The sequence below is a fragment of the Typha latifolia genome, chromosome 8, assembly GCF_019914945.1.
Source record: "Typha latifolia isolate L0001 chromosome 8, TyphaL0001v2, whole genome shotgun sequence".
Lineage (NCBI taxonomy): Eukaryota > Viridiplantae > Streptophyta > Magnoliopsida > Poales > Typhaceae > Typha > Typha latifolia.
In genome coordinates this window covers 12,237,226-12,264,389 of record NC_133093.1, presented here as the reverse complement: position 1 = coordinate 12,264,389, position 27,164 = coordinate 12,237,226, and the positions used below count along the sequence as shown (strand labels likewise).

The window sequence follows — 27,164 nt, the reverse complement described above, 5'->3', positions numbered from 1 at the left end:
ATTTTATCCTGCTTGTTCTTTTAAATATAAGAAATCCTAGTCGTCATTAGGATATCGTCGGGTATATCCAGAGACACTTAAATTGGCAATAATATATTTAGAGAGAGACGTTATCGTTAGGGCATAAGCCCGATAGAATCGGGTCCGACTAAATCCAGGCACGGCGGCTCTTCCTCTTATAGACCCAAAATAAAAAATAAAAAATAAAATAAAGAAAGATAAAAGACAAGATAATTGATTATTGAGAGTATTAAAAGTATAAAATCGTATCCTATGTTTTTGTTATAAAATCCGACATCAGATGAGGATAAATCCCGTCATCCACACACTATTTCAAGTCGTATCCCCCCGCCACGTGGACGGTCCGACTCGTTCTAAAGTACAGCCGTAGGCCTCCTTCCCCCCTTGCTTCTCTCTTCTCCACCAACTTTTATTATCCCCTTCTTCTCCTCCTATCCCCCGTTTCCTCTCCTCCCGTCCCTTTCCAAATCTCCAAACCCTAACCCTAATCCCTCCCCATCTCGGGGCATGGCCACATCGCCCTCGAGATCGGGAGTGATCGGAGCTTGATCGGCGGTGTCGTCATCGGAGGAGGAGGTAGAAATGACGAGGAGGTGCTCTCACTGCAGCCACAACGGCCATAACTCGAGGACTTGCCCTAACCGCGGGGTGAAGCTCTTCGGTGTGCGGCTCACCGATGGCTCCATCAGGAAGAGCGCGAGCATGGGGAATCTCTCCCACCTCGCCGGATCGGGCGGCGGAGCGTCGCCGGCAGACGGACTAGAAGGCGGCTCCGCCGGGGCGGATGGGTATGCCTCTGAGGATTTCGCCCAGGGGTCGTCATCGAGCTGCCGTGATCGGAAGAAGGGTGAGCCCTTTTTGGTATCTCTTATCGTTGCTCTTGTGAGATTTGATGTTGGTAGGATTTTTCTCGTATAAAGTTAGGATCCTTTTTTCTTTTTTGGTTGTTTCCTGTCCATTTGGTTCACTGAAATGGTGGATTTGTGTTTTGCTACGAGATAGATAGCGTATAATTTAAATTTGGATCTTAGTATGTATTCATAGAAAAAGTAATTGGAGTTTGTCAACATGTATACCCACAATAAGCAATAATTGAGATCTCTTTTGTCTGCTATGGTTTGTCGGGTAGACAGTTAGGTGTGGTCTTGTGAGCGATAAGTTGGGCATTAGTACATAGCTGGTCCATTTGGTACCAATATTGCTTGTTCAAAGAGACTAAAGATTTACTTATGTAACTATATAAAGCGACTAAGAGTACTTTTTTATTTACATCAATCAAGCCTCAAGAGGCAAATAGGCTTTATAAATGTATTATCTAAAGTATGCTTACCAATAGAGCTGGAAGGTGAATTAGTGCAGTAGAGGAGCTCAAAAGGCCTGTCTACTATGCTAAATTTTGCATGCTCCCTACTGCAGTAGATGCTAGAGTGACCAAACTATATGCCCCATCTATAAGATGGAAATCAACAGGTTATACTGTGTCAACTATGTTGAACCTTGGCATTTCCAGACATAGATTAATTTCGGAGTTAGTGCAGATGCTTAGAATTTTTTCAGAAAGAATGGTAGTCTCTATTGATAAAATCTATATGGCAATATATTCTGTGTGAACGTGATTTTTATATGGAACTTCCTTGAGTTTTGATTATCATACTGATGTAGCAGCATGGTTTTGACACTTCATACTAATTATGGCAGTGGAGTTCTGGATCATCTCAAATAATAATAATAATAATAATAATAATGCTTTTATTATCTCATGTAGTTTATATTAGGCCACATGAAATATGCACATGCAGGAGAATACTGTACAAAAGAAAGTAATAGTTTTGTTGCCCAAGGTTTAGCTTTCATGGCACTGATATGTTGACTCTATACTGGTCTATATGCTAGGCATGTTATGCAGATAGCCAATAGTAACAACTAACAAGAACACTTTCAGTTTTTTGCTTAACTATCAGAACACCTTTTCATAAATTTGTTTCTTACTGCTCTCTTTGTTATAAAGTAACAGATTGTATACATGGATTGCTCGACAAGAACATAAGACGATTTTCTTAAGCATTTTGTTGATGTTTGATTAGAAAAATGTGGAACAAGACCTGAATGGAACCATTATTTCATTGTCTTGTTTTTTTTTTCTTTTCTGCAGTAGCTCACGTCTGCCTTTTAATAAAAATCATTCTAAAAAGTATAAATACTTACCTGCAGGGTTCTCAGGACCCATCCTGAGAACTTCGATGATGAATTAATGTAGGTTTGAACTAGTTGTCCTTTTCATAGCACCAGAATTTTACTCTTGAGTGATCCAAAGTTTTTCTTTTTTGTCACATAAACATCTGATTAAATACAGGTAAGTGGCCTCACAGGTTCATGGCAACAGCATGGTACACGTGGAATTATTTAAAAACCAATATGAGATATTTGATGGTGTTTCACGCTTGTATGGTCTTGAGATTAGATATTGGCTCTTGTTATCTCTCTATATCCATCACCTAGTTCTCATGAAAGTCTAACTCCTTGATCATTTTTATTAACTCTTGCATTTTTTGAAATGATCGTACATTTGCTGCAGCATGACATGACATTCTTGGTCTGATTGATTGTAGGTGTGCCCTGGACTGAAGAAGAGCACAAAATGTTTTTACTTGGTCTGCAAAAACTTGGTAAAGGTGACTGGCGAGGGATATCTCGTAATTTTGTGGTATCGCGGACGCCTACTCAAGTAGCAAGCCATGCTCAAAAGTATTTCATCCGCCAAACCAATATGACCAGAAGGAAGAGAAGATCTAGCCTCTTTGATATGGTACCTGATGAGGTTACTCTCTATCTTATATTTGTCCCTTTTTCCAAATATGACCTGATTGCTTGTCCATATTATTGTACCTAAACTTCTCATATTTATCTTTGGATATAGAAATTGGGAAGGTCTTGTTGAGAATGTATGTATGCTCTACTTTTGACAAACATATGAATTATTTCCTTTGCTTCTTTTCAGCCCATTGACCATCAGCCTATTCCTGCAAGTCAAGAACCCGAAACACAAGGAAACAATCAACTGCCAGTACCTGAAACCCTGGATGAGGAATGTGAATCAATGGAGTCTAGTACTTCAATTGCAGCCCAGGCAACTGAACCGAAGCCGCCGGAGACTTCAGACTGCAGTTACTCAGTGATATTTCCAGCGTACTTCTCACCATTTATGCAATACTCACACCCTTTCTGGCCGGGTTATCGAGCAGATGCTGTTGAACAAGAGACACACGAAATTGTTAAGCCAACTGCAGTGCATTCAAAGACTCCAATAAATGTTGATGAGCTGGTGGGCATGTCAAAACTAAGCATAGAAGAATCCAATCGGGAGACTGTGTCTTCATCACTCTCATTAAGTTTGGTTGGAGGTTCAAATAGGAATTCTGCTTTCCATGCTAAGCCACCAACAAGGACTCAAGCATGATCCCCCATATCCCCGGGGAAGATAGGCTTTGCCGCATGTTGTACACATGATATTTAACTGTCTCTGAACAATGCCTCTAGTTTATATATCTGTGATCTTTTCTGTACCAAATTTGTTGTAACATACTAAACTATTAAAGTGACTAACACCGTTGCCACCTTCACTGACGACAACTAGTACTTGGGATTATACCTTTGTCTGCCTTATACCATAGTATAGACTGTAAAAGGTGTTGAAAGTGTTACTTGTTGCACTATGTGTTCTTGATTATTTTTTACGATTAGATTGTGGTGTTTATTTGAGAGGCCTGCGTCGTGCTAGAAAAAAATTTCTATGCCTTTTGCAGCATTTTTTGTTGTGATTAACCAACCCAAATTTATGGGCCGACACTTGTTGGGACATTCTGGTATGATTGCCAATATCTGGATACGTATTTTAAGAAAGGCCAATAGATGAGGTTTTGGGAAGAAATAAGTCAGCCACAATGGAGGCATATAACAGACAGATGCTTATTTTAGTCACCTTGATACGATATGCTAACATACCAGGCAACATTATCTCTTTCTATAGCCACACTAAGTTGGATCCCCACTCAAAAGTCGATTATAATTATTTGTGCCACAACATAGCCAGATTTCAATTTTTTACTTTTCAAGATCACTTGGGCTTACGAAGCACAATTGTCACAGGACAACAATAGTACAACAATAGTACGCATATTGAGATCATACATACCCTACTCGAAGCATCAACCAACAGGTCAAACCTACAGAGATCCTTATGGCTTAGTTATCAGGAATTAATACTATGGAACCAGAAGTTTTTCGCATCTCCAGATCAGCATGAGCACGAGCTGCCTCAGACAATGGGTAGGTATGGTTGACGCGAACACGCAGCACTCCAGATGCAACATTAGCAAATACCTCCTCAGCAGATTCCAGCAGCTCGTCGCGAGTGGCGGTGTAATGCATGAGACTAGGCCTCGTCAGGAACAAGGATTTTGCAACAAGATCACTCAGTGGAATCGGGTCCGGTTTACCTGACGCCTGCCCAAAGCTGACCATATGACCTCGGGATGTTAAGCATGCCAAAGATCCCTGCATGACAATAGATGGGAGTGACTTTAGTAAATGCTTCAAAATGGTTTTCTAGTTTAGATTTAAGAAACAGATTTCGGTAAATATTTCAAACAGGACCTATGATAGTTGAACCTCCATGATGAAAAGAGTACAAATTACAAAACCTTGGTATCCTATTTTATCATAGAACTTATACTTAGAACTTAAGAAAATGACTGTCTGCTATACCTGGAATGAGTCTTTTCCAACGGAATCATAGACAACATTGACACCTTTCCCTGATGTAATCTCACCAACTCTGGTTACAAAGTCCTCCTTTGTGTATATTATCACATGGTGGCATCCATCTTGAGCTGCTTGAACAGCTTTCTCTTCAGTAGAAACAGTCCCGATGACAGTGGCACCAAGGGCATTTGCCCACTGACATAGTAGTGAGCCAACCCCACCAGCAGCAGCATGGACGAGAATAGTGTGGCCTGACTCGACCTGCATTTGTACTAGGAAATACTTAGCCGCACATAATATAAACTAATGAATGTGCGTCAAAATATGCAAACAAATTGCTCAAAATTATTGATAATTGTATCAATTCCTAGTTATTCCAAAATCCTCTATTTTGATTGACAATAAGGTAAATCAAATAAGCTCTAGGTGGACGGATGAGCATCACAGCAGAAGTACTAGTTATGGGCTTTGATGTACACACAATCCTGTAGGTCTCAATCTAATTGGATAGATAAAACAACATTTGATACACCTGGACATTGTAAATCTTTTGCAGAGTAAATAATCCATGAAAGATAGCAGTCTCTTATGAGAAAGCAAAACAAAGAAATTATCATGTTTTGCATGAATGTGTTGCATTACTCGTGAACCATGGATCCACAAAGGGATGCATAAACTTGCTGACAATCTATAGTCCTTAGAATTGTTAATGGATCAAGTGTAAATCCCACTATGAAAGCATTCAATAGGATACATAAAGACTAAGAACACAGAGGCAAAGAAAAGTAACCTTAAAGACCCGTCGCAATAGAACTTGAGCAGTCATGCCCTTCAGTATAACAGATGCTGCAATACTAAAATCAACTGACGGTGGAACAGGAACTGCGACCTGTGCCGGAAGAATTTGCTCTTCAGCATAAGATCCCATCGGGTTACCAGCATAAGCAACAACATCCCCTACTTTTCTGTCGGTCAACCCAGGGCCAACAGCAGTCACCACACCAACTGCTTCCATCCCTGTGTATATAGCAATTAACCAGGGCCAATCAGAAGAACTTGCACGAATCTATCATCTATTTGAGTAAGCCAAAACAATACCATAATGTTCCAGATACAAACTACAAGGGGGTCAATTTCTAACGACTATGTACTTCCATTTTCTGGCAACTATCTAAAACAATCGGCTAAATAATCTATACTCGAGGAAAAGAACAAGACATGAGTGTTATCCAACAAAATGGAGATGAAATTACCTCATAATCGTAAGAAAATAAAACAAGTTATTACTAATGGTTAATGTGAGACTGCAAATGTAATTCTGATTAGATCAAAATTCTCACCAGGAGTAAAGGGGAGAGCAGAATTATACAGTCCTTTGCGGAAATAAACATCGATGAAATTAACACCGATGGCTTTGTTCTTAACCCTAATCTCTCCCTCTTTGGGCTCTCCGATCTCCACATCCTCCCACTTCAACACCTAACTCAAGAAAAACAAAAAGATAATTGAATAAATTGGACAAGGGGTAAAAAAAGAGAGGAAAAAAATAGGGCGACGAGGATTTTCCTCGGGGCAGCCGAGCTCGTGGATTCTGATCGCCTTCACCATTTCCGATGCCGACAAAGCTCGAATAGCTCTGGAGATGGATCGGATTAATGGAGGCGATGATCTCAGAGATTTTATTGCATCCGGTGGTAAAGAGTTGCGATTTAGTAGCCACCGTCGGCTTATAACGGAAAAGACTACGCTGGCCGAACCCGAGCTCATCTTTGAACCCAGACGTGATTACGGTCTGTTGACATTTAGACCCTTTTTCTTTTCCTTTTCCTCAAGGCTTTTTGCAAATTAACACCTGAATTTTTAACCTTCACATACTTATTGCAAGATAATTCCACTTTATGATCATATTAGCAAATAGGAACCAAAAGACTAAGTCTAACACTCAAAAAATAAGTAAATTAACAACAAAAGTCTAGAATATTAAATTTCGCAGCTGCTTCCATCCTTAGTTGACTCTCGGGACATACTTGCGAGCCCACAATTGCCTTCCATTGATCACAAACTTAACGAGCCTTTCTCCATTAAGCACCAGACCAATAAAAGACTCGCTCGTGAACACGATCCTTCCGTACATCGGCGTAATCCCGGTTGCCGTCCTCTCCATCATCACTCTCTCGATGCAGTTTCCCCATTTCCTACGTATTAAGAAATTGGTTAGATAACTAATTAATCTAAATATTTAAGCTGTTAAGTAACGGATAGTTTTAAGCTGTCAGCGGGCATAAGTTTGGTTAAAAAAAGTGAAGATATATAATTCTACATACTCAGTGAAGTATTCAACTATCTCTTCCCTCCCTACCGGAAAACCTTTGGAGAAGGTGATGAACATCGACCGGCAATCCTCCGATGCCGACACTAGTCTAGGATTGTACGTCTTCGCCAACTCGGGCGGCAACCGGGGGAGATTAGCCCTTGAACCTCGCTTCCTCGCCTCCTCCTCCGCCGCCCTTACCGTAGCCTCATGCGATCTAAACAACTTCTGCAATTTATCGTCGAAGATAAGAGCGCCGACGCCGTCTAAGACCTGGGCGAGGCCTCGAACGACGACATCCTTGTGGAAGTCGAAGAAGCAAAGGTCGATGTTCTCGCTAACGAGAGAGGACAGGATAGGGATCTCGATGCGTAATTCTGACGCCGGAATCCCGTCGTGCCGGATACAGTTGAGGATCTTTTCGGCTTCCGCGACGATCATGACGATGGTGGAATGGTTGCGCAGTCCTCCGACGTAGTTGACGACGTCAATGCCGATGAGGTCGAGCCACATGAACAGTGCCACTACGTTGCGAGCCATTTGAGGGTTTGCTCCATGGGCGAGGAGCTTGTCAAAGACGGCTCGGTCGATCTTGTGGAATGCTAAGATGTCTCTGACGCAGAGAGGAGTCATGTTGTGGTAGTTTTGGTTCCGGTGGCGGCAACGGAGTCGAGGGTCTGCTATTTGAAGTGCATGGTCGGACGCGACCGATGTCCCTTGGGATGGAGGGAATCACGAGGAAGAGACGCTTCGAGGTCTCGGATTGCATCAAAAAATTCGCGCTTCCGGCTCCTGCCAGTCATTTGTAAACACGTGGAACGTCGTATGCTTCGTTGTAAAGACTAAGAGACGCCAACGTTTTTGGAGCAACGCATCTGCTCCTAAGATTCACTTCACTTTCACTTCCCAAAAATGAATATCTTGAGATACATGAGACCTCTCTCTCTCTCTCTCTCACACACACACACGCACATTAGGAGTTACGCATGGATGGACCTCATCTCAGTGCCCTTGATCTCATGCTCTTCCACAAGCTCGAGAGAGACTTCTTCCACAGACTAGTTACCCAACTAGGGCAGAACCAAGAAAGGATGAAGTGGGTCATGGCTCTATGGCTCTGGTTTGAATCCATCGGCCATCATGAGTTCATTCGCCACGTCTCCGCCTACCAAAAAACGGCCATCCTCCGCTTCGTCGCCGAGGCCATCGCCTGCCTCGACTGCCTCTCCGGTCATTTAAACGCCGCCGTCGACCCCCAAGTCGACGAGCGGCTCCCCTTCACCAACTCCCTCATCGCCGAGCCGATGGACCTGCGCTTCTTCGAGTACCATCGAAGTAAGGCCGTCGTCGGGATAAGCTATTTTTTCGACAACGTGTGCCGGATAATATTTAACGACGTTGTAGACCACGGCGAGGGAACGAGCCAGATGAGTGCGGTTGCTATGTTACCGCAACGATCGGCGTTGAATCCGATGGCTGTGCCATGGTCGCCGGCAAGAAATCATTCGCCGGAGGATCACAGATCTATGTTCATTACCTTCTCAAGGGGGTATCCTATTAGTAGAGAGGATATAATGGAGTACTTTACATCGTAAGTATATACACATGTATGTATATACAAGTAAGGGAGGTATAGTATATGAAGTTGATGCATGCATTTGGTATGTATATGGCAGGAGATATGGGCCGTGCGTAGATGTCGTGATGATCGAGAGAGCGCCGCCAGGGCAGCCGCCGATGTATGGGCGGTTGGTGTTTAAGAGCGCTTCGATGATCGCGGCAGTGCTCAACGGACAGCGGACGGCGAAGTTTGTGATTAAAGGGAAGCACCTGTGGGCCAGGGTGTATGTTCCACGCCATTGCTAGGGTGGTTCAATGAGGTTGACGTTTTCTGTTTTGGCTTTGGCGCCTGTTGTAAAACTTGGGGTTGACTCTCTTGTTTGTGTATCTTCTAGGAGTGGATTCCCCCCACTGCCGGATTGCAAGAAAGTCCCGCTTCTAGGATACACAGCAGATTTGATTAAATTATTCGCGGAAGTTTAAAATCCTGGGGACATAATCCGACAGCTGAAGCCTTTTCAGGTTTGTGTGCGACTGTCCGAGAAAGAAGTGGTTAAGATTTGAATACTCATACAACATAAGCATTTCTAACGGTCGAAAACTTCTATAACATTGATGGTAATATTTATGTACCCGTGGAGTTACTTTTTATTTTTTTTTAAAAAATACTAATCAGTTCCATGGTTTTATTTTCCATGAAGGAAATACTGCACACTGCAATATAATATAATCAGTCTACATGAGTTACATGTTTTCTCTCTCAAAGTAATTGTCTTCCTAAGATCTGGGAATCAAGAGGAGGAAATTTCTGTTCCAGAACTGAGGACCTCTTTTCCCCATAATAGTTTACAGCATTAGGATTACTTCTTCAAGACTCCAGATGCTTCATATATTAGTTTAAAGCTTTGAAGCTCTGTGATAGTTCTGGTCAGCAACTGGAAATGGAATCCAGGGAGACAATGCACAAACAAGCTTCTCAATATCCTCCGAAGAGTGAGCTGAACTAAGGGTAATTCGCAACCTACAAAGAGAAAATAAGACGAGAGTTGGCACTTGAATGTCCATAGAGAGGTAAGATAGAAGAAACAATTATGGTTATACCTGCATGAGTTCGGAGGAACTGTGGGTGGTCTGATTGCCGTCACATGAAAACCAGATTTAAGCATATGTCTGATTCACATTGAAATCAAGATTAGAGATTGCTGAAGGATTACTCTTGCAGAGAACAAAAGTCAAAGAGGGAAAGGGAAACCTGCTTGCACTTAATGCTGCTTCTTCACTCCCAATGACTAAAGAAATTATAGGACTGGTTACTTGAAGCTGGGTCAAAGAGGCAAATTCCTGTACGCGACTCCATACTGCTAGTCTACGCCATTTCTCTTTTCTTGCCACGACGAGAGCAGCTGCAATCTAACAGTACTACTTGTGACTGTCCGTGTAAAAGTATACAAGCAAACAATATCACCAGAAATATGGACAACATAGAAATAGTTTTCAAGGTGACATTGCTAATAAACTGTGAATTTCTTAACCAGTAAATACCATGTGAAGCAGCAGCAATTGGTACTGGCACAGAAGTTGAAAATATGAATGAGCGACCCCTCGATTGTATCAGCTGCTTCCATTTATTACTGGTTGACAAATATAACTTGTTAAGTAATGGCCGGCCATACAGGCAGAACCTCACCCTCTCATACAAGACCTCTGATCATGTAGCATCATACAAGAGCCTCCAGCTCTTTATAGATTATACATCTATTCCTAATCTCTATTTTCCTTTTCACTAATTTAAGCATCGTATAGTATATTAAAGACCATGCACCACTTATGGGCACCGTACTTCAAAGTTTAGTAGTAAATTTGGTGATAAAAAATTCAAGAGCATTAAACAGAAGAAGGATGGGTGAATAACTTTGATCTTCTTCCAATATTTCAAATAGAGGCCCTTCCATAATGTGCTTGCAACTAAGCATGAAAACCTAGTAAAATTAATTATGGATGTCACACAGTTTCCAGTTATACCGAATTTTCAAGAGCTGTGAAAATATGCAATCAAATCCCTTGTCTAGTATTAATATTTTGTCAGGATTAATTCAAATCTTGATTACCTGCAGGCTATGAATCCACCCTGGCAAGCAACAGCCTTGCTTAGAGTACCAATACAAATGTCAATTTCCTTTTCACATTCATAGACCTCAGGAACCCCACCACCATTCTCACCACAGACAAGTGTTGCATGCGCCTGAAAAAAACTTGCAAGTAAATAGAATCACTTTTGCTTAATTGCAACTACAGAGACCTTGGCAAAAATAAAGGGTATGCTTACATCATCGATTGCCAATAAAAATCCATGCTTCTTACGAAGGGAGACAAGTTTGTCCAGTGGAGCAAAATCACCATCCATGCTGAACAGGCTGAACAGTAGCAATGAAAAAGTCTGTCATAAAGTTTCTACAGACATCATATGCTTTCTAGTTAGGCACAAACCACAGACAATAAAAAGTTGTCATTACATACATATTGGAGAAACATTTCAAGAAACTCAGCTTATCTAGATAAAAAATAATATTACAGCATGACCATTATAGAGTAGTGTAAGCAGAACTTACCTATCGGTGATGACAACCTTCTTTTTCATTGTACAGTGTGATCTGTTTTGTATCATAGTAATCAGATGCGTAGTGATAAGTACTGAAAATTTGATTAATTGTTAAAAGACATACAGCAGGGAATCAAGATGGATCATGTCACAGTGCCGATAAACAAATGCTTGTGCTTCTTGTAGACGCTCAGCAAGACGGATGCCATCAATTATTGATGCATGATTCAAAGCATCTGAAAAGATTGCAACTCTCTCATCCTCAGATGGTTTCATACCAGCAGCCAAAAGAGAGCTGACATTTCCCAATGCAGTCATAAAAGCCATGTTGGCAGCAAATCCAGTAGGGCAAAGAAGACAATCCTGATGAACAAAGATCAAGTACGAAAGCAAATATCAAAATGAAAAGAAAGTAACATAACAGTACAGCTTTCTGCAAAACAGAAAAATAAAGAAAAGTTTTTATGTAACTAGGGTTCTTACTTCAGGCCAGCAGTTGAAGAGTTCTACTAGAATCTATTGATCCATATTATAATGTAGCTAATAGACTACTTTATTCAGCCAGGCAACAAAAAGAATAGTGAAAAGGGTCTAATTACCATAGTAAGGCATAGATAATAGAACCTTATGCTCAAATTATCAGTTTGGTTTATGGAACTCCTTTCTGGTGTTTGACTCATGAACTCCTTTCTGCAATTTAGCTCTATCAAGGGACAATTTTTGTCTACCTGCTACTATCTTATATCCAATGTATATAATGTCTTGCTGCTACTCTCTAGTCTCTACTTGCCACTAAAAGAACCATGGCCATTATTTTCTTCAAAATAGAAAAGATACAGATATTTATTCATCAATCCCTCATCATCAACAAGTTAGCAGCTCTCTGTCAACAAAGAAGAGGAAAGGAATTATTCATCTTTATCCATTGCCAAAAATTGTGTAACACCTCCAATGCTCTTTAAAATCAACATCTCATCGCTTCAGATGACTTAGAGGTTAGCTACTCTATATATTGCCATTCTCTGCTATCCATGGGTAGCTGACCTTCTTATAGCTTATCATTCCAAAGCAGGTGGCTATTCTTCAATTATTCTCTGCTTCAATGCTATAAGTCAGACCTTTGGAAACACAAGCGGAATCCATTATGAGTGGCAATAATATGATATGGTAAATACTTCAATGCCTGAGAATAAATTGTAAGTATGATCTGACGGCTGTAAGAGCCGGTTTTACCGATAAAATTCACCCGGTACCGGTTTTTCGGTACCAGTTCCAACCCGTGAAAAAGGGCATTTATCTCTTTTAGCACTCCCTCACGCTTTACACGTAGCCCATTTGAAAAATTAAGAGAGGGAAATAACTACTTCCCTGATTTTTGAATGGGAATTTGTTTTTTACGTTTATCTCTCTCTATCTCCATTGATCGAAGTGCCTGCAAAACTTCATGAAAAATCAGACACAAAACCCAACCTGATTTGGTATGTTTCGCTTTCATTTCTTTAAAGTTAGAATCTTTTTCAATATATTTTATATATTTGCAAATAAACTTCTTATTGGTATATTCTTTAAATTAAGGCACCAAAAATAAAAAAATGATATATTTCATTCATTAAAATTTTATTTTAAAAATAAATACTTATTGAACCGGTCATCCTTCTTAATTCTTTTACATTCCCATTATACCTTTATAAATTCTGACCGTTGGATTTCCAATTAAGATACCTACCCCTGGGGCATGGAAGAAAAGCTCATATGATATATATAAGGCAAAAGAGAAATACTTTAGGTACTTTCTAGCCCCCACAATATTTGTATGACCAAATCTTCTTCAGATATCCAATTTCAAACTTCATTTGCATGCAAATATCACACTGCAACCTCATTCCATGTGAGATTACTGTTTAATCCCAAGTTGATACCGCAATTGTACTCCAAAACGAACATATTTTTCATAATTGCACTTGCCTAAGAATATCATACTATATAAAAATAGATATGACAGAAAGATACCTCTTTCTTCTTCAAATCTGCCAACGACACCTCAAGCACCCCGTGATAACTAGTGTAGCCACAGATCAATGCAGAGCCTCTCGGACCCATACCATGTTCTTGTGCTGCCTACAAATATAATATATATAATCAAAGTCAAAGTAGATTACACAACACAACTCAATCGTCAAAGCTATCAACCTTTGCAGCAGCCTTACGGACAGCGGGGTGAGAGCTCAAACCCAAATAATCATTCCCCGAGAAAAGCAGCAGCTTCCCTCCAACCTTCTCATCCTTATCAATTACCTCACCTCCTAACCAAATGGGTCATACCAAAATCCAATTTTAAACACAAAATTGCATAGTATAGTGAAAGATGACATCTGGGTGGGAGTGTTTGAAATGGAAACTTCGAGACGAGAAGGCTTACTGCTACTGGGGAGATCGGAGAGCCATTTCCTCAAGGTGGGTTCCTCGATTTCGACCTCCGCAGACGACCGATCCCACGGGCCAGGGCCATCGAACGTCTCAAAATCCGCCGTTGGATCGTCCGCAAGCATCGCGGTGGGAAGCGAGATGGGGCGAGTGGATCGAAGCAGCTGCTTGGAAGCCAGCTTCGAGATAGCCGCCTCGACCCAGTAATCCCATTGCGACATTTCCGCAAACAAGTGAGGAACGACCGAACGAGAGAGGAAGTAGTTGATAGTTTATGTGAACCAGAAAAAATAATCGATATCTCTCCTTGGAACTTGGAAGCGAGTGAGATTAGAATCTCAAAGTACCACCGAAGAATCTTTTATCCGGTTCCCCAATCTTGGTTGAAAGAGATATCACCTTTGCTGTCAAACAAACGCCGCGACTATCTAACATAATTCCAATTAAGACTAGTAGTAGGAATACTAAACCGGCGAGACTTCCTATTGGCTCGGGAATCCGGATATTCCCATTTGACGAGGATTATATTTTTTAATCTAGAGAGTTCACAAAAGACACCCTAAGCTTTGTTTTATTATGAAAACCCTACTACATATTTATTTACTATTCAATCCTTGCACAAAATGCAGGGTGCAAGGTGAACAATTCCCTTTAAAAAAAAAGGAAGAGAGAAAAAAATACCCTCACGCTTTCAGGTGCGAAGAAAAGAGGGCTCCCCGGCCTTCGTCGACATCCGCCGCCTCCGTCGCTTCGATTTTTCTCCGTGATTTCATCAGGTTTTGTTTGTCTCGATCTCCTTTGAGGTAAGTTGTCATCGATTTAATGATCTCGCTATCACTTCCAAGATTTTGGACTTATTTCTAATTAATTCTTCCGAATGTATCCTTTTCGTGAATCTTGTCGATCAAACTGATCTGGGAACAGGAGCTAGGATTTTGATTTAGTTTTTGCTTCTTGATTTCTTGATCAGGCGATTCTTATTGTTTTTTAATGAGGTTTTCTCCTCTCTTTTTTCTTCCGCATTCTAGAGCTATTTCTCATCGTGAGTTTGATCTCAGAGCACCATCTTATCCATCAAAGACAGATTTTATGGTAAGATTGGTCGGTTTTTGGAAGACAGAATTAGTCAATATGTATGTTGATTGAGTATTTCTTCTTTGCCATTTTGTTGATGTGATCGAGCTCGATTAAGCCCATGATATGGATCAAAACAATGTGATACGTTGTGGCTGTCAACGTCAAGAAAAGTTATGTTCCAAAAGTGCAAAGAGCACGCCCTTTTTTTCGAGTCAAAAGACTCCTCCTTCCTTTGGTTTCAAAATATAATCTTTGTAGATTTTTAAGTTTGGCGTATGTCATAGTTATTGCGTCACTTCTCTTACGTACTCTGTTTTATGTTCAGCAAATGCAACTTCCTATGAGGACGTAATGTAAAGCAGGTATTATCCATGCAAATAAAAGATTATGCATTTGGTAGCATGAGGGCTATAAAGTGAAACTTTTTCAATATGGCAAGAAGATTACACCATGATAACAGTACTAACATCAACCACCACCAAGCATTTGGTGCTGCACTATTTGGGGCTAAGCTATGTGTGGATCCTTTTCCACTACTCATCTCTATCTAATGGAGAGATTTGTGTCAAATAAGTACTATCATGTTCTAGAGTCCAGGAAATTTGCTTGCTTCCACTATTCTACATGTTGTCACATTAACATCATCCATAAGCTTTGTGATGTGCTTGTTAACAGCTTATAATGGTCTTTCTAAGATACAAAACTTAACAAGGTGAGACGAGTTACATGTTTAATTACAGAAAGTTGCAGATTGGACAAAGATGGTAGATGAGGTTGGAAGTGGATACTGAGAACAGAAAGCACCACAGTGAGAAATTGTATCCCAAGGAGAAGCCGAGAGGCTGTGAGTGAATTTGTTGACATTTCTTTGCCTCTGGTTCATTTTAGATATCTTGAGACCTGAGTGCAATTTGACTGCTTAAACTTATATCCCATGTTCTTATTTGTCTTATTATTTTGCTCTTTGTGGTAAATTTCTTGCCTATTGAGTTGTTAGGGTCTTTTGTTGTTTGTTAGCAGAACATCTTATTTTTTCTTTTCCTGACTCTGATATACTAACATTGCCACACACGACACAGTAACAGGAACATCATAAAGACTAAGGATCATTCACCGTTAAGAGGAATTATGATAATCCTTTTGTAGAACATACTCTCACGACTTACAGTGACTGCAAAACTGACCAGTGTTCTGTGCATCTTCCTGTCTGCTTTGACACATCTTGATGGCAGACAGCTTTTAATGAAGCCATCCTGGGGAGGTCACTTATTCTGGTACGGTTCCTCTTGTCCGAATCCTGAGTGCATTCACTTTGCTGATTATAGTTTGGATGCAGTATAATAGAACTAACCTTATTTCCCAATTTAAAATAGTTGGCATTCTCCAATTAGGTCAATATAAGGCAATCAATGATGAGACATTCACCAAGATGAACAATCCTGGACGAGCTGTATATACATCAATGCGGCACCAAGTCCCTGAATCAAGAGTGCTCTCTCTTGTCATTTTGCCCTCTTGGTCAGGGGATAAGATAAAAGCAGAAATAGAGGCACTAGCAGAAATGTATGCTGATTATGTGGACGAGCTGCTGCTTTGAGGGTACAGTGTGCCAGGGATAAGTACAACATTGCCTTGAGGTATGAGGTCTAGTTAAGCACAAGGTCAACTTATTTCATTCTCACCATAGATGCCTAAGTTTTCGGTTCTCTTCTTGATTATCATAGGCCTGCTGATTTTATCCAACTTTTGAATTCTTTTAAATGTTATGTTTGAAAATAGTATTTTACATGGCCCTTATGAGCATCACTATATAAGTCTTCTTCTGCTGTAATATTTGAACACACGTGTTACAGATAGATAGACAGATCCTATGCACATACTTGCTATGCACAAGATTTTAGAGAGGAAGTGTGAGCACTTCACAATGTATTCTTTTTGTGCGTAAAATACGAGTAGCATAGAAATGGACATAGAAAGGAATAAATCCTTTTATAGACTTTGATGAATATGTCTCACTCACTACAAGATGCAGACAAGTTTTGGGCTGGGTACCGAAGTAAAGTCATGACTAAAAATAAATTCATTTTCATCAAATTTCTAACTACTATCATTTTTATTAGAAAATAAAAAAGTCTTGAGTACTTTTATTGATGAAAATTACTCACTATTATTATATTGGGCTGGATGTTGAAGTTTTATCTATGATAAAGAAACGAATGGGAGAAAGCAACTCCCACATGAAGTATATAGTTATACGGGCATGAAGGTCCCAGGCTGCAAGGTTTGGTGAAGCCCTTCTATATACCTTGGTCTTGGCATGAGATGGCCTGTCCATATAAAAATTAATGGGCCAAAAATAAGCTTGGTTTCTGTAATGCACTGTCGTTGCCACAAATATGTAGAATATGTGGCCAGATGTAGGCCACATTGTAGGCACACTTGCACCAATGATTCTGCTATGAAATCACGAGGACACATACATCTTCATCAATCTGTAAAGTCTCCTTGTAACAATTATAAATGACTTTTCTTCATAAGGCACTAGGGGGGAGTTGAACCAGGGCATACCCCATATAGAAGGCAAATCACATCAATCTTGAGAGCGATCACTATGCCAACACATCTTTAACTATAATGCTCTTTTCTGCATTATCTTATCAGTGAGACTGATTTAGAAAGCTCAATCTCAACTTTAGAATTATTTTACATTCTTTTGTCATTGTTAAGAACAACATAGTCATCTCAGAGCTGTCATTACCAATTGTTACTTGAGGACTGCAACTTTATTTAGACTTGATCAAAAAGTTATTAGCTGAATCTAGCAGTTGGTTTGTGTATATTAGGTCAGATTTATACTGAGAAATTAAACCTCTCATTGCCTTGTTCAGCGATGAGCGCAATCTCTTTTCAACTTAATCTGATTTGCATATGCATTTAGAAATCAGCAATGAGAACTGCATCTTCATCAATCCCTAAAGTCAGCTCCGGGTGCCAAACCTGCAACTCAAAAAGCATATTTTCAGTGTAACAGTTATAAATGACTTTTCTTTGTGAGGCACTAGGGGGAGTTGAACCAGGGCATGCCCTATGTAGAAGGCAAATCACATCAATCTCAAGAACGACCGCTATGTCAACACATCTTTAACTATATTGCTCTTTTCTGCATTATCTTATAAGCGAGACTGATATAGGAAGCTCAATCTCAACATTAGAATTATTTTTACATTCTTTTGTCATTATTGAGAACAATTACATGTCATCTCAAGCCTGTCATTGCCAAAAGTTACTTGAGGACTGCAACTTTATTTGGACTTGATTGAAAAATTATTAGCCAAATGTAGCAGTTGCTTTGTCTACAATATTGGATCAGATTTTGACTGAGAAATTAAAAGTATCATTGCCTTGTTCAGCAATGAGCACAACCTCTTTTCAACTTAATCTGATTTGTACATGCATGTAGAAATTAGTCTGCATAACAGTTTAATTCTGTTGAAGTTCTCTACTTTGTTAAGTTAGCAGCCCAGGGAAGAGCCCTGGTGGCAATTTATTTGGTGGGCTTGGCATTGACATCATCAGTGTTGTACATTTGTGTGACTGCCAAATGTGGAATCTGATGCCTCCCCTAATAATTCAGGCTCAGACTACAAATAAGATTACATTGTCAGAAGCAAAGATGATTGTAAGCCATCAAAGTGCTGTTTCAGATACCTACCTATCGAAGTTGTTAATTCTCACGGTATGTTGGACCTTCCAACTAAAACTGATTGCCTATTGGCGAAGAGATGCATCAAGGCTGCCATCTTGGATATTGCAATTTCCAAGAATACTCATTTATTATTTTTCCTAGCTTTTGCTGACATGATCATTTCTCCAATTTATTCAGGGAATAATCCATGCAAAGTAGCGTACCTGATGGAAGTGTAGATTGCCCTCCTTTTGCAGATACAGCTAAGCAACTACTTGGTAACTTGGGGAGTACTCCTTTTGTGTCAACTTGTAGGTTAGCAATGTGCTTTACCTTCTTTCTCACAAACTCCTCATACTGTATTCCTTTTTATACATGTGAGGTTTTCAGAGCATCTTTCTCCTCCGGTTATTTGCAAGACAGCGTAGGTGGATACAGAGGTGCACTTAAATATGCCACATTGGATCCAGGACGCGTTTTGTTTTTAAAGAACACTAAATAAGACGGATTCAACAGTCTCCTCCCCTCATTTAAAACTGCCTCGCCTTCCACTGGACTACACTTAGAATCTAACCACCATGGCCTCACGTTGGCTGCATTCGTATTAAAGAAATTCAGCAGCACACAAGTTAGTTTCTTGAGCGATCTTATGGGCCGAGCGAGCTGCGATTATTTAGACTCGTTATTCACGAGATTCATTCAATCAATGGCTGGCATAGTAGACACATGCGAGAGGTACTCAAGAGTCTTTGTCTGATCTCAATTTCGCGTTGCTTTTTCCTAATAAAAACACAAGACGTGATGCAAATTGAAGAAATGTTGGATATTAAAGATAAGCCAATTGGATTCGCTTATTTGACTTAGAAATTACTGATTGAGTTCTAGGCAAGCTAGGGTAAGCCAGGGATAACTTATTTTAAGCTCAGATTTGTCTTTCTTATACTAAAATTGATTAAAATAAATAAAATCACTCTATCTCACGAACTTTTCTCTCCATCCATATTAAGTTATAATGTTATCACGTTTGTTTGTGTCACCAAATAAAAGTTTACAGGGTAGAACATTTTTTTTTGTCCAAACTATAGTACAGTAAAATGTATTTAACTCAGTAATAAATTATAACACGTAATAGTATAGCATGTACGATTCATATTCTTATAAAGTGGTTAAATATATTTCCTCAAGCCCAAATATATAGGCTTAATTATTGTTAATTTTTTAGCCTAAGCTTGATGACAAAGGACGAGTCTAGTTATAGGAAGAGGCCAGCAGGGGAAAAAAGAGAAGAAGAGAAAAAGAAGAAGAAGCTTATGGTTGTGTCACTGAGAAGCCTTCTAGGACAGCCTTGAGTAATAGCTCCACTGTGCCTTCCCTTTCTGCATGGGCCCATCCCTTTTATACCTTCCTCCTTTTCCTTTCTACTCTCATTGGGCATTCATAAAAACCCACCACATCACCATTTCTACAACCACTTCACATTCTCCTCTCCTCGCAAAATCCACCACCACCCAATGGAAGAAGAACCAACCACCTCTTCCTCCTCCTCCTCCTCCTCCTTCTCCTCCTCCTCTTCTTCCTCCCCCTCCAAGAAGACCTTGACCAAGAGAGAATCCGGATCTGATAACGGGGAGACTAAGAAGCGGAGCAAGGACGGGAAGCACCCGGTCTTCCGTGGCGTCCGGATGCGGAGCTGGGGAAAGTGGGTATCCGAGATCCGCGAGCCCAGGAAGAAGTCGCGGATTTGGCTGGGGACGTTCCCGACGGCGGAAATGGCTGCGCGAGCACACGACGTGGCGGCGCTGGCCATCAAGGGACCGAATGCTTATCTCAATTTCCCGGAATTAGCCCCCAATCTACCCCGCCCCGCCACCGACTCCCCGAAGGACGTCCAAGCTGCCGCCGCCCTCGCCGCCGCGGCGAATTTCGGCGAATGCGCGCCATCTGTTCATAAAAATGCCGAGCCGACCACGTCCAACTCCCCGACGACGCCGTCGAGCAGCGACGACGACGCGCTCTTCGATCTGCCGGATTTGTTACTCGATTTGAGAGATGGGTTCTGTTATTCTTCGCCGCTGTGGGTGCCTGCGGCGGCGGAGGACTGCGTCGAATTGTTCCGGCTGGAGGAGCCGTTCTTATGGGAGTAGTTCATTAACGCACGAGGTCTATGGGCCTCCATGGCATCAAAGTGAGTAATTGGAGTTTGGAATTTGGAGGTGGGGAGGTTGCAGTGCAGAAACTTCCAAAGCTTTTGTTATGTTTTCTCTATCACGGGGCTCTTTGCAAACAAAGACCTCGTAACCTCTCCAATACTCTCTTCAGACACACATGATGTCTACTGTCATATATGTTGTATTACATATTAGCGTGTGATAGTTTTGGTTGCAAGCTTTGTTTTATATTGAAATTAAACCAAATTAAATCCAGGGAGATTGGTTTTTCTTCCTCTTTTTCTTTTTACTCCTTAATTACTTCAAAGTAAGATGATTGTCACTTTTATTTGCATACATCATCTTCTGGACTTGATTAGATGAAGAAATTTGTCTTATTCTCATAGTAGAATGTGCATGTATAATAAACTATTTCATGCATTGTATTATGGAGTTACTCTGGTTCCAACTCTATTTTTGGACTTTGTGATAAGCAAACAGTCTACAAATAGTCTAAACATGCTCATTAAGTTAGTATACTCTGAAGTGCCTGTCATTCTTTTCTGAGACTGATAGGAAAACAATATTAATTATATTTGTATGATTAACGAAAAAACGAAGTGAAAGTTTTTTTTATTTTTATTTTTTATAAATCCTCTAAACGGGCGAGTGGAGCATAACATCAAACACGTTGACCTCTCCCTACACAGACTGGCTCCTGTGATCTTCTTACACTCATAGTGCAAATTGGGACAGAGCTGACCAAAAGAAAACTCCCAAATTGCAATTTTGGTTGAGTGGAGTAATGATGTACGTAGATACGTCGTACAATTTTCGTAAGGGGGCCACTCCAGAGAAATCAATGCCATTAAAAGATTTATGGGACCACAAATCTGCCCCTCTTGTTAATTTCACAATAGGAAATAGATTTAGCTCATAAATTCTAAGACAGAAGCTATCAAATGTTTCACAAGTGACCACGTAGTTCTGTTTTTAAATATAGTCTTACTCAACTGTAACTCATTTTCCGCAAAATTACTGTCAAATAATAATAATAATAATAGTAGGAAATGAAGGTTGGTGAAGCTTAGTTATGACATGTCCCTATCTAGTACTGAATCCAAAATTTGTGTGACAAAATAAGAGAATATATTTTTGGTAATTGATGATGGCTTGTAAAATTGTAATCGTCCTACACTATTCTATTTGAAATGGAGGAGTGAAGCAGAGGTAGGTGCAAGAAGAATGACATTATTATTGGCATTTGAATGTGACCAAAGACTAAGCACAGTCAAGTCTTCCCTAAATATGTGATGCTTTTGCTAGTATTAAAAAAAAAAAGATATTTCAATGCATAAGAATCTTAAACATAATATATTTAACGAGCAATAAATACTTAGCATCGCCATCTTGCATAGGAGATCATTCACTATAGAAAAGGGAGAAGTTATGATGCTTTTAATAAACTAATTAACCTAGTCATTTGGTTTAACGATGAGGTAAACTGATTAACCTAGAGTTCTAAATTATTATATATCTATTTGTTTATAAGAAAAAGGTATTTTGATGCCCATCATCTCCCAACAACCAAAACGAAAGGTAGAAGTACAAGATATAGAGCTAAGTTTGATGCCCAAATTAAAAGATATGAATGCGAAGCAGTGGGCGGCTACTTGATAAAGTGATATAGTATATATAAAATATTTGTGGAGTTAATTCTAATAAGAACAATGATGGGCTCATGATAGAGTATATAAAATTTCCTTGAATATTTTGGTATCAAGGAAGAGAAGTTTTGACTACTTTTCTCTTCTTTGTTTCTTTTTCTTTTTCCTTGACATGAGTAAATTTACCAATATGTAGGCCTTAGGAATATATTCATATTGAAAGGGACAACTGACAATGAGTTCGATTACCAGGGCCTTAGTGAACAAAGTGATGATGGGATAATAAGAGAAAGATGCAATCATTTTGCTTGACTTAGACCTAATAGCATCAAAAGGGAGTTGGATGAAGGTCATCACAAGCAAAGGATAAAGTTTCACATCCATTCTTATTACCATGACCAGCCTTAACTTTTCTTTTTTGTTGTAAAGAAGCTCATCATATGCCTCTTTTACTCACTCTCATGACATACCTGTATGCTTTTGATGCATATTTCTCACATTTACTTAGTCAAAAAACAAAGGAAAAGTATCATCTTTTGCATATGGGTGATTTGCACGAAAAATATATTTTATTTTTACCCGTCCAACTCTTTTTATATTTTATTTATTACTAAGTTATTTTAATTTTATTTTTCTAGATTAGTATCGGCACTTATGAAAAAAAGAGAAATATACAAATGATTTATTAGCCCTATTAAATACGATGTTGTTTTATAATATCATAAAATTATCCTCTTCTTCTACCTCGGTCAAATGTATCTGGACATGCAACCACTATGCATTCATTTTTTTAAAAAAATATCTTCTTCCTCATGCCAAAGGAAAAATTACATTTGAAATTATTACTCTCGTTATTTTTTATAGTTTGCAGTCATTATTTCTAATTATTCTTATAATTTTTAGTTATTACTCTCGTAATTCGTAATAATTATTTTTATAGTTAATAGTTATTAGACGTAATTCACAACTACTTTATATATTTAAAATGTTTAAAAAGATACTAGAATTTAAAAGATGTATTAAATATATAACAGACTTCTCCCTTCTCATCTCAACAATAAAGAAATAATCACAATTAAGTTTTTTATTCACCACTCAATAAATAAATAATTAAAATAAGAAAACCCCAAAATACAAAGAAAGTATCTAACTAAACCCACTGATTTAAGAGATATGGGTATTCCAAAATTTAAATAATAATAGCACCTGAGTTAACTGACACCATTTAGTTTTCGATTTATAGCATAAAAGGAATCCCTAATTGTCAAAGTCCAATATATAATATGTAGATCAACCTAATTATTGCTCAGGGTGGTCCTTTTTACTACCACGTCACCATCTCATAATTTATAGTACCCTTTCTTTGAGGATCGCAATTAATGCGTCGAACGAGACACAAACAACTTGGAAACTATCACCTTTTTTTTTTTTTTTTTTTTTTTTTTGGTTTATAATTCCAAGCATTACAATGCATCCTGCTTACATTATTGTTATATAATATATATATATATATATATATATATGAATGATGATATGAATATGAATATGAATCACATGTATTCTGATTTCGGCCGCCAAGCTCGGTGAATTATCTTCATTAAAAAAGAATAAATATTAGCTCGAGTCAAGGAAACCATTCTTGACAAAGTGATACACGACAAATGAGACTTACTACTCTTAAGTTATGTCACTGGCTATCATGTGGACAAAAGATAATTATAATGCATGGAGAGAGCTTTTGACTATACTTACTACTCTTATATTTAGTACATTTAAAAAAAATTAAATTTTAAATTAAGTGTGCTTTACTACCTCAAATTACATGCAAGAGAGACTCGATTTAGAAGAAGAAAATAACTTCACCACCTAGGGAGAGGTGATTGGAGAACTGCATGCTTAGTTAGGCTTCCACGTTTTTTATTTATTTTTTCTTCCTTTAATCTAGGCATTAATTGATGGATCGATGCATGATTTATATAAAATGAACAAAATGAGAGAATAAAAAGGGGGGGGTGGGGAGAGAGAAAGCGACTCCAACGGCGAATAAATTATCATGGCATTGCTCATGGGAAAGTTAATTAAATAGTGATAGGTATGCAGACGATTTCTTGTTGTACGATTTGGCTAAATTCGAGTAAAAAAATTCACTCTTTTCCTTGGTGCATGAATTTCACGCATCAACGCTCTCTTCCACACCACAGGTTTGTTAAACTTTTGAGGCCACTAATTATTTAACTTAGTATCAAAGCTCAAGTGGGCACCAAATATATATTTACACCGATGTAGGATTTAACTTTAAGCTTAATGTTGATAAAAATTGGCAGTGTGACTCAGATGAGCAGTTCGATAGTGCAACAGTTTATTTAGTTTGGACCAATAACTCTTTTGTCACATATAACTTAAAAATATTGGCTACAATTTAAAGAAATATAAATATCTAAATAGAGTTTGGTTGTTTATTTAGCTCATATTTAGTTTTGACTCTTTAGCAATAAAAGAAATAATTCATAACTATTTTATGACGGCCGAATAGTAATTATTGAGAAAGTGAAAGATATTGCTATTGGTGTCTGGGACTACCTTCTTCCTTTATGTCAATTATCAATACTCCTTGTCGGTTCCCATGTTAATTAGGCTAATCAAAGGCCTAGTTCCTTTGTTATTAGACTGGACCAATCTCGAAGCTGCACCATAACTTAGCCATGGAAAGCTGGGGTTTTTTTTTTGATGTTATGTCACTTGTCCTCGTGATGTACCTTTTTATTCCTGGAGCTCGTTCTAGCTACCAAAAGAATCCCACCACAGTCCAGGGGTGAAGAAGACTCTCTCTGTCTCATTGTGTACTCCAGGGTCCCAGATATAGTAAAGAATCCAGGAGGAAATCCATTAAGAAGAAGGAAAAAATTATATCTCTCTCATCCTGAATTATTGGCTTGTAAGGACTAGTCCTCCAGAAGAAACTTCTTTCCTTCTGGTTGTTCGAGGACTCTATCTCCCTCTGTAACTTTTTAATCTCATTCAGATAAAAGGAAAGTGAATCATTGATTAATTCTCCTCGTGTTTTAAGCAACTATTCCACTGATAGAACTTGCCAATAGTGGCAACAATCATTCTGCTTCTAAAATTTACATGTAAAAATTTAGTTTATGATTAGCTTATGAACTCATAATCTATTATATATAAAAAAAAAATTACATCTTATTCGGCAAATTTTATGCCGGTAACTCTCGGGTGTAATTAGAAGGTTAATCAGCAAGAGTTAACATCAAAAGTTGCAACTAAGTACAGTTTATGAAATTGAATGCGTGGCTTTATTAAGTGCTCCGCAGGTCTCTTGGTCAGTGTAGAGAAATGCAATCAGAATTTGCATGCAGAGTAGTAGTTGGACTTCATTTAATTCCTTGCAAATTATTTATTCTGTGATTGATAGTTGCCTTTCTAGGGAATAAAAGAAAAGAAAAGAAAAGAAAAGAAAAGAAAAGAATGTTTTACCTACCCCCCCCCCCCATCTCAAATCATTGTTAACATGCAAGCATGCAGTCATCAACATCAAGGGACAGTAGTGCTGAAGTAGGTTTTATTATCTCTTTTGCTATGAGCAAGCAAGCATTACGTACTTAATTATTAATTTCTCACACAGTTTTCTCTGGAGGAAAAAGAGAATGTATCCATGAAAGCTTCCAGCAAAGTAGCTTATCCGAACAACACACTTCACCTAACGCTCGATGTGATCGTTTTCCTAGTAATTAGTTTCATGCATGTTGATCATGTGCTGCTAGCTCCAAGGAGATGCCTCATCTCGTACAGTCACCTTCATGCTCAAGTGCTAACTGCCATTACTAAGAGGAACACTCGTATGTGCATATAATTGTACCTTAAGACATCCAGCTAATTAACATTGGCATTTTATAGTGCTTGTTGTCAGAATGTGACCTTAACTGTTGTCTAATGTGCATATAAAAATCCAAAAGGCAAGCTGATTAGGAATAATGTGATAGCGAGTCATCCTCACCTAAGTAAACTTCACTCAAACAGCCATATTTTCTTTATCCAATTTAAGATCAAACCGTCATAATTTAGCTGTAGTTTCTGAATATATAATATCATGTAGGTGCAAGGAAATTTCTATTTGATACAACTCAAAGAAGTACTTAAACATTATTCACATCTCATCTCATTTTGTTTGAATTAGCCAAAGTTCTCATTTAACTCTTCTTGTGTGAGCTCAAGGAACAAGGATTTGTGCCTCAAAATTGTGCCTCGAGACTTTAAAAGGATCGAAGCAAACAATGGAAAGATATAGCTGAACATGATTTATCTATTACTTCTTCAGTAGGAAATTTTTAATTTCCAGGTTGACTTCGTACAAATTTCTGCTAGCTGTAATTGAAGCGGGAAAGAGACAATAAAGAGCTCTCCAATTAATGGAGTTTCCCATCTAGCTAGGGGGGAAGAACATGTCCGAATTTTGTTGGATATGAGTTGTTATTTTATCCGTCTTAATATTCAAATTTTTATCAGTCTACAGGGATATGAATATTTGTTGAAGAGTAATATCCAAATCAGTATATACATATCATTAGTTTAAAATATTTTTGCATGAATTTCTAGTCTATATATATATATACATATACTAAATATTTTTAAAAAATTAATAGTTATATCACAAGAAGCTTATATAGATTCAGAAATTAAATATGGATACATTTGATATCTGAATCCAATCTGTCTCAGTGGTTGTACTTAGTGTAATTAAATTTACTATCTATTTACTATCAAAATCTATATTAAAATATATACATAATATAATTTTACCACTGCCTAATTCGTATCCTATCCAGTTTCACTCTACTGCACAAGAGCACTTAAACGTGGGGATTTCATTTGAAAAGTAATAACTACATTCAGAAGT

General features: G+C 38.7%; 6 protein-coding genes across 9 annotated transcripts; 3 read left to right on the top strand and 3 right to left on the bottom strand.

Annotated features, from left to right (window-relative positions):
- Positions 1 to 293: 293 nt before the first annotated feature.
- On the top strand, positions 294 to 3,645 carry LOC140794469 (transcription factor MYBS3). Its single transcript, XM_073146509.1, has 3 exons — positions 294 to 868; positions 2,631 to 2,839; positions 3,020 to 3,645. The coding sequence occupies exons 1-3, from the start codon at positions 604 to 606 to the stop codon at positions 3,476 to 3,478; spliced, it is 933 nt and encodes a 310-aa protein (XP_073002610.1). The 5' UTR covers positions 294 to 603; the 3' UTR covers positions 3,479 to 3,645.
- Positions 3,646 to 4,087: 442 nt separating this feature from the next.
- LOC140794468 (uncharacterized) lies at positions 4,088 to 6,561 on the bottom strand. The gene is made up of 5 exons (XM_073146507.1): positions 6,351 to 6,561; positions 6,123 to 6,263; positions 5,573 to 5,799; positions 4,786 to 5,043; positions 4,088 to 4,575 (listed from the first exon to the last, which is right to left on the bottom strand). The coding sequence occupies exons 1-5, from the start codon at positions 6,547 to 6,549 to the stop codon at positions 4,264 to 4,266; spliced, it is 1,137 nt and encodes a 378-aa protein (XP_073002608.1). The 5' UTR covers positions 6,550 to 6,561; the 3' UTR covers positions 4,088 to 4,263.
- Positions 6,562 to 6,668: 107 nt separating this feature from the next.
- On the bottom strand, positions 6,669 to 7,735 carry LOC140794471 (uncharacterized). Of its 2 annotated transcripts, none has more exons than XM_073146511.1 (2): positions 7,107 to 7,735; positions 6,669 to 6,977 (listed from the first exon to the last, which is right to left on the bottom strand). In XM_073146511.1, the coding sequence occupies exons 1-2, from the start codon at positions 7,724 to 7,726 to the stop codon at positions 6,788 to 6,790; spliced, it is 810 nt and encodes a 269-aa protein (XP_073002612.1). In that variant the 5' UTR covers positions 7,727 to 7,735; the 3' UTR covers positions 6,669 to 6,787. The 2 variants fall into 2 exon arrangements, with proteins under 2 accessions (XP_073002612.1, XP_073002613.1); XM_073146512.1 differs by having other exon boundaries at positions 6,730 to 6,977; positions 7,142 to 7,735.
- A 344-nt stretch (positions 7,736 to 8,079) lies between these two features.
- LOC140794388 (uncharacterized) lies at positions 8,080 to 9,136 on the top strand. Its single transcript, XM_073146399.1, has 3 exons — positions 8,080 to 8,684; positions 8,770 to 8,937; positions 9,049 to 9,136. Exons 1-3 carry the CDS (start codon positions 8,080 to 8,082, stop codon positions 9,134 to 9,136), a joined length of 861 nt encoding a protein of 286 aa, XP_073002500.1.
- Positions 9,137 to 9,337: 201 nt separating this feature from the next.
- LOC140793717 (8-amino-7-oxononanoate synthase) lies at positions 9,338 to 14,168 on the bottom strand. The gene is made up of 11 exons (XM_073145374.1): positions 13,672 to 14,168; positions 13,443 to 13,555; positions 13,263 to 13,370; positions 11,377 to 11,615; positions 11,263 to 11,304; positions 10,980 to 11,067; positions 10,762 to 10,895; positions 10,196 to 10,284; positions 9,906 to 10,056; positions 9,755 to 9,823; positions 9,338 to 9,674 (listed from the first exon to the last, which is right to left on the bottom strand). Exons 1-11 carry the CDS (start codon positions 13,895 to 13,897, stop codon positions 9,551 to 9,553), a joined length of 1,383 nt encoding a protein of 460 aa, XP_073001475.1. The 5' UTR covers positions 13,898 to 14,168; the 3' UTR covers positions 9,338 to 9,550.
- Positions 14,169 to 14,340: 172 nt separating this feature from the next.
- On the top strand, positions 14,341 to 20,903 carry LOC140793718 (ethylene-responsive transcription factor ERF039-like). Of its 3 annotated transcripts, none has more exons than XM_073145377.1 (8): positions 14,341 to 14,479; positions 15,494 to 15,597; positions 15,833 to 16,027; positions 16,145 to 16,390; positions 18,388 to 18,489; positions 18,637 to 18,716; positions 18,829 to 19,173; positions 19,661 to 20,903. In XM_073145377.1, exon 8 carries the CDS (start codon positions 19,950 to 19,952, stop codon positions 20,580 to 20,582), a length of 633 nt encoding a protein of 210 aa, XP_073001478.1. In that variant the 5' UTR covers positions 14,341 to 14,479; positions 15,494 to 15,597; positions 15,833 to 16,027; positions 16,145 to 16,390; positions 18,388 to 18,489; positions 18,637 to 18,716; positions 18,829 to 19,173; positions 19,661 to 19,949; the 3' UTR covers positions 20,583 to 20,903. The 3 variants fall into 3 exon arrangements, with proteins under 3 accessions (XP_073001478.1, XP_073001476.1, XP_073001477.1); XM_073145375.1 differs by having other exon boundaries at positions 16,127 to 16,390; XM_073145376.1 differs by lacking the exon at positions 14,341 to 14,479 and adding an exon at positions 14,687 to 14,768 and having other exon boundaries at positions 16,127 to 16,390.
- The last annotated feature ends 6,261 nt before the right edge of the window (positions 20,904 to 27,164 follow it).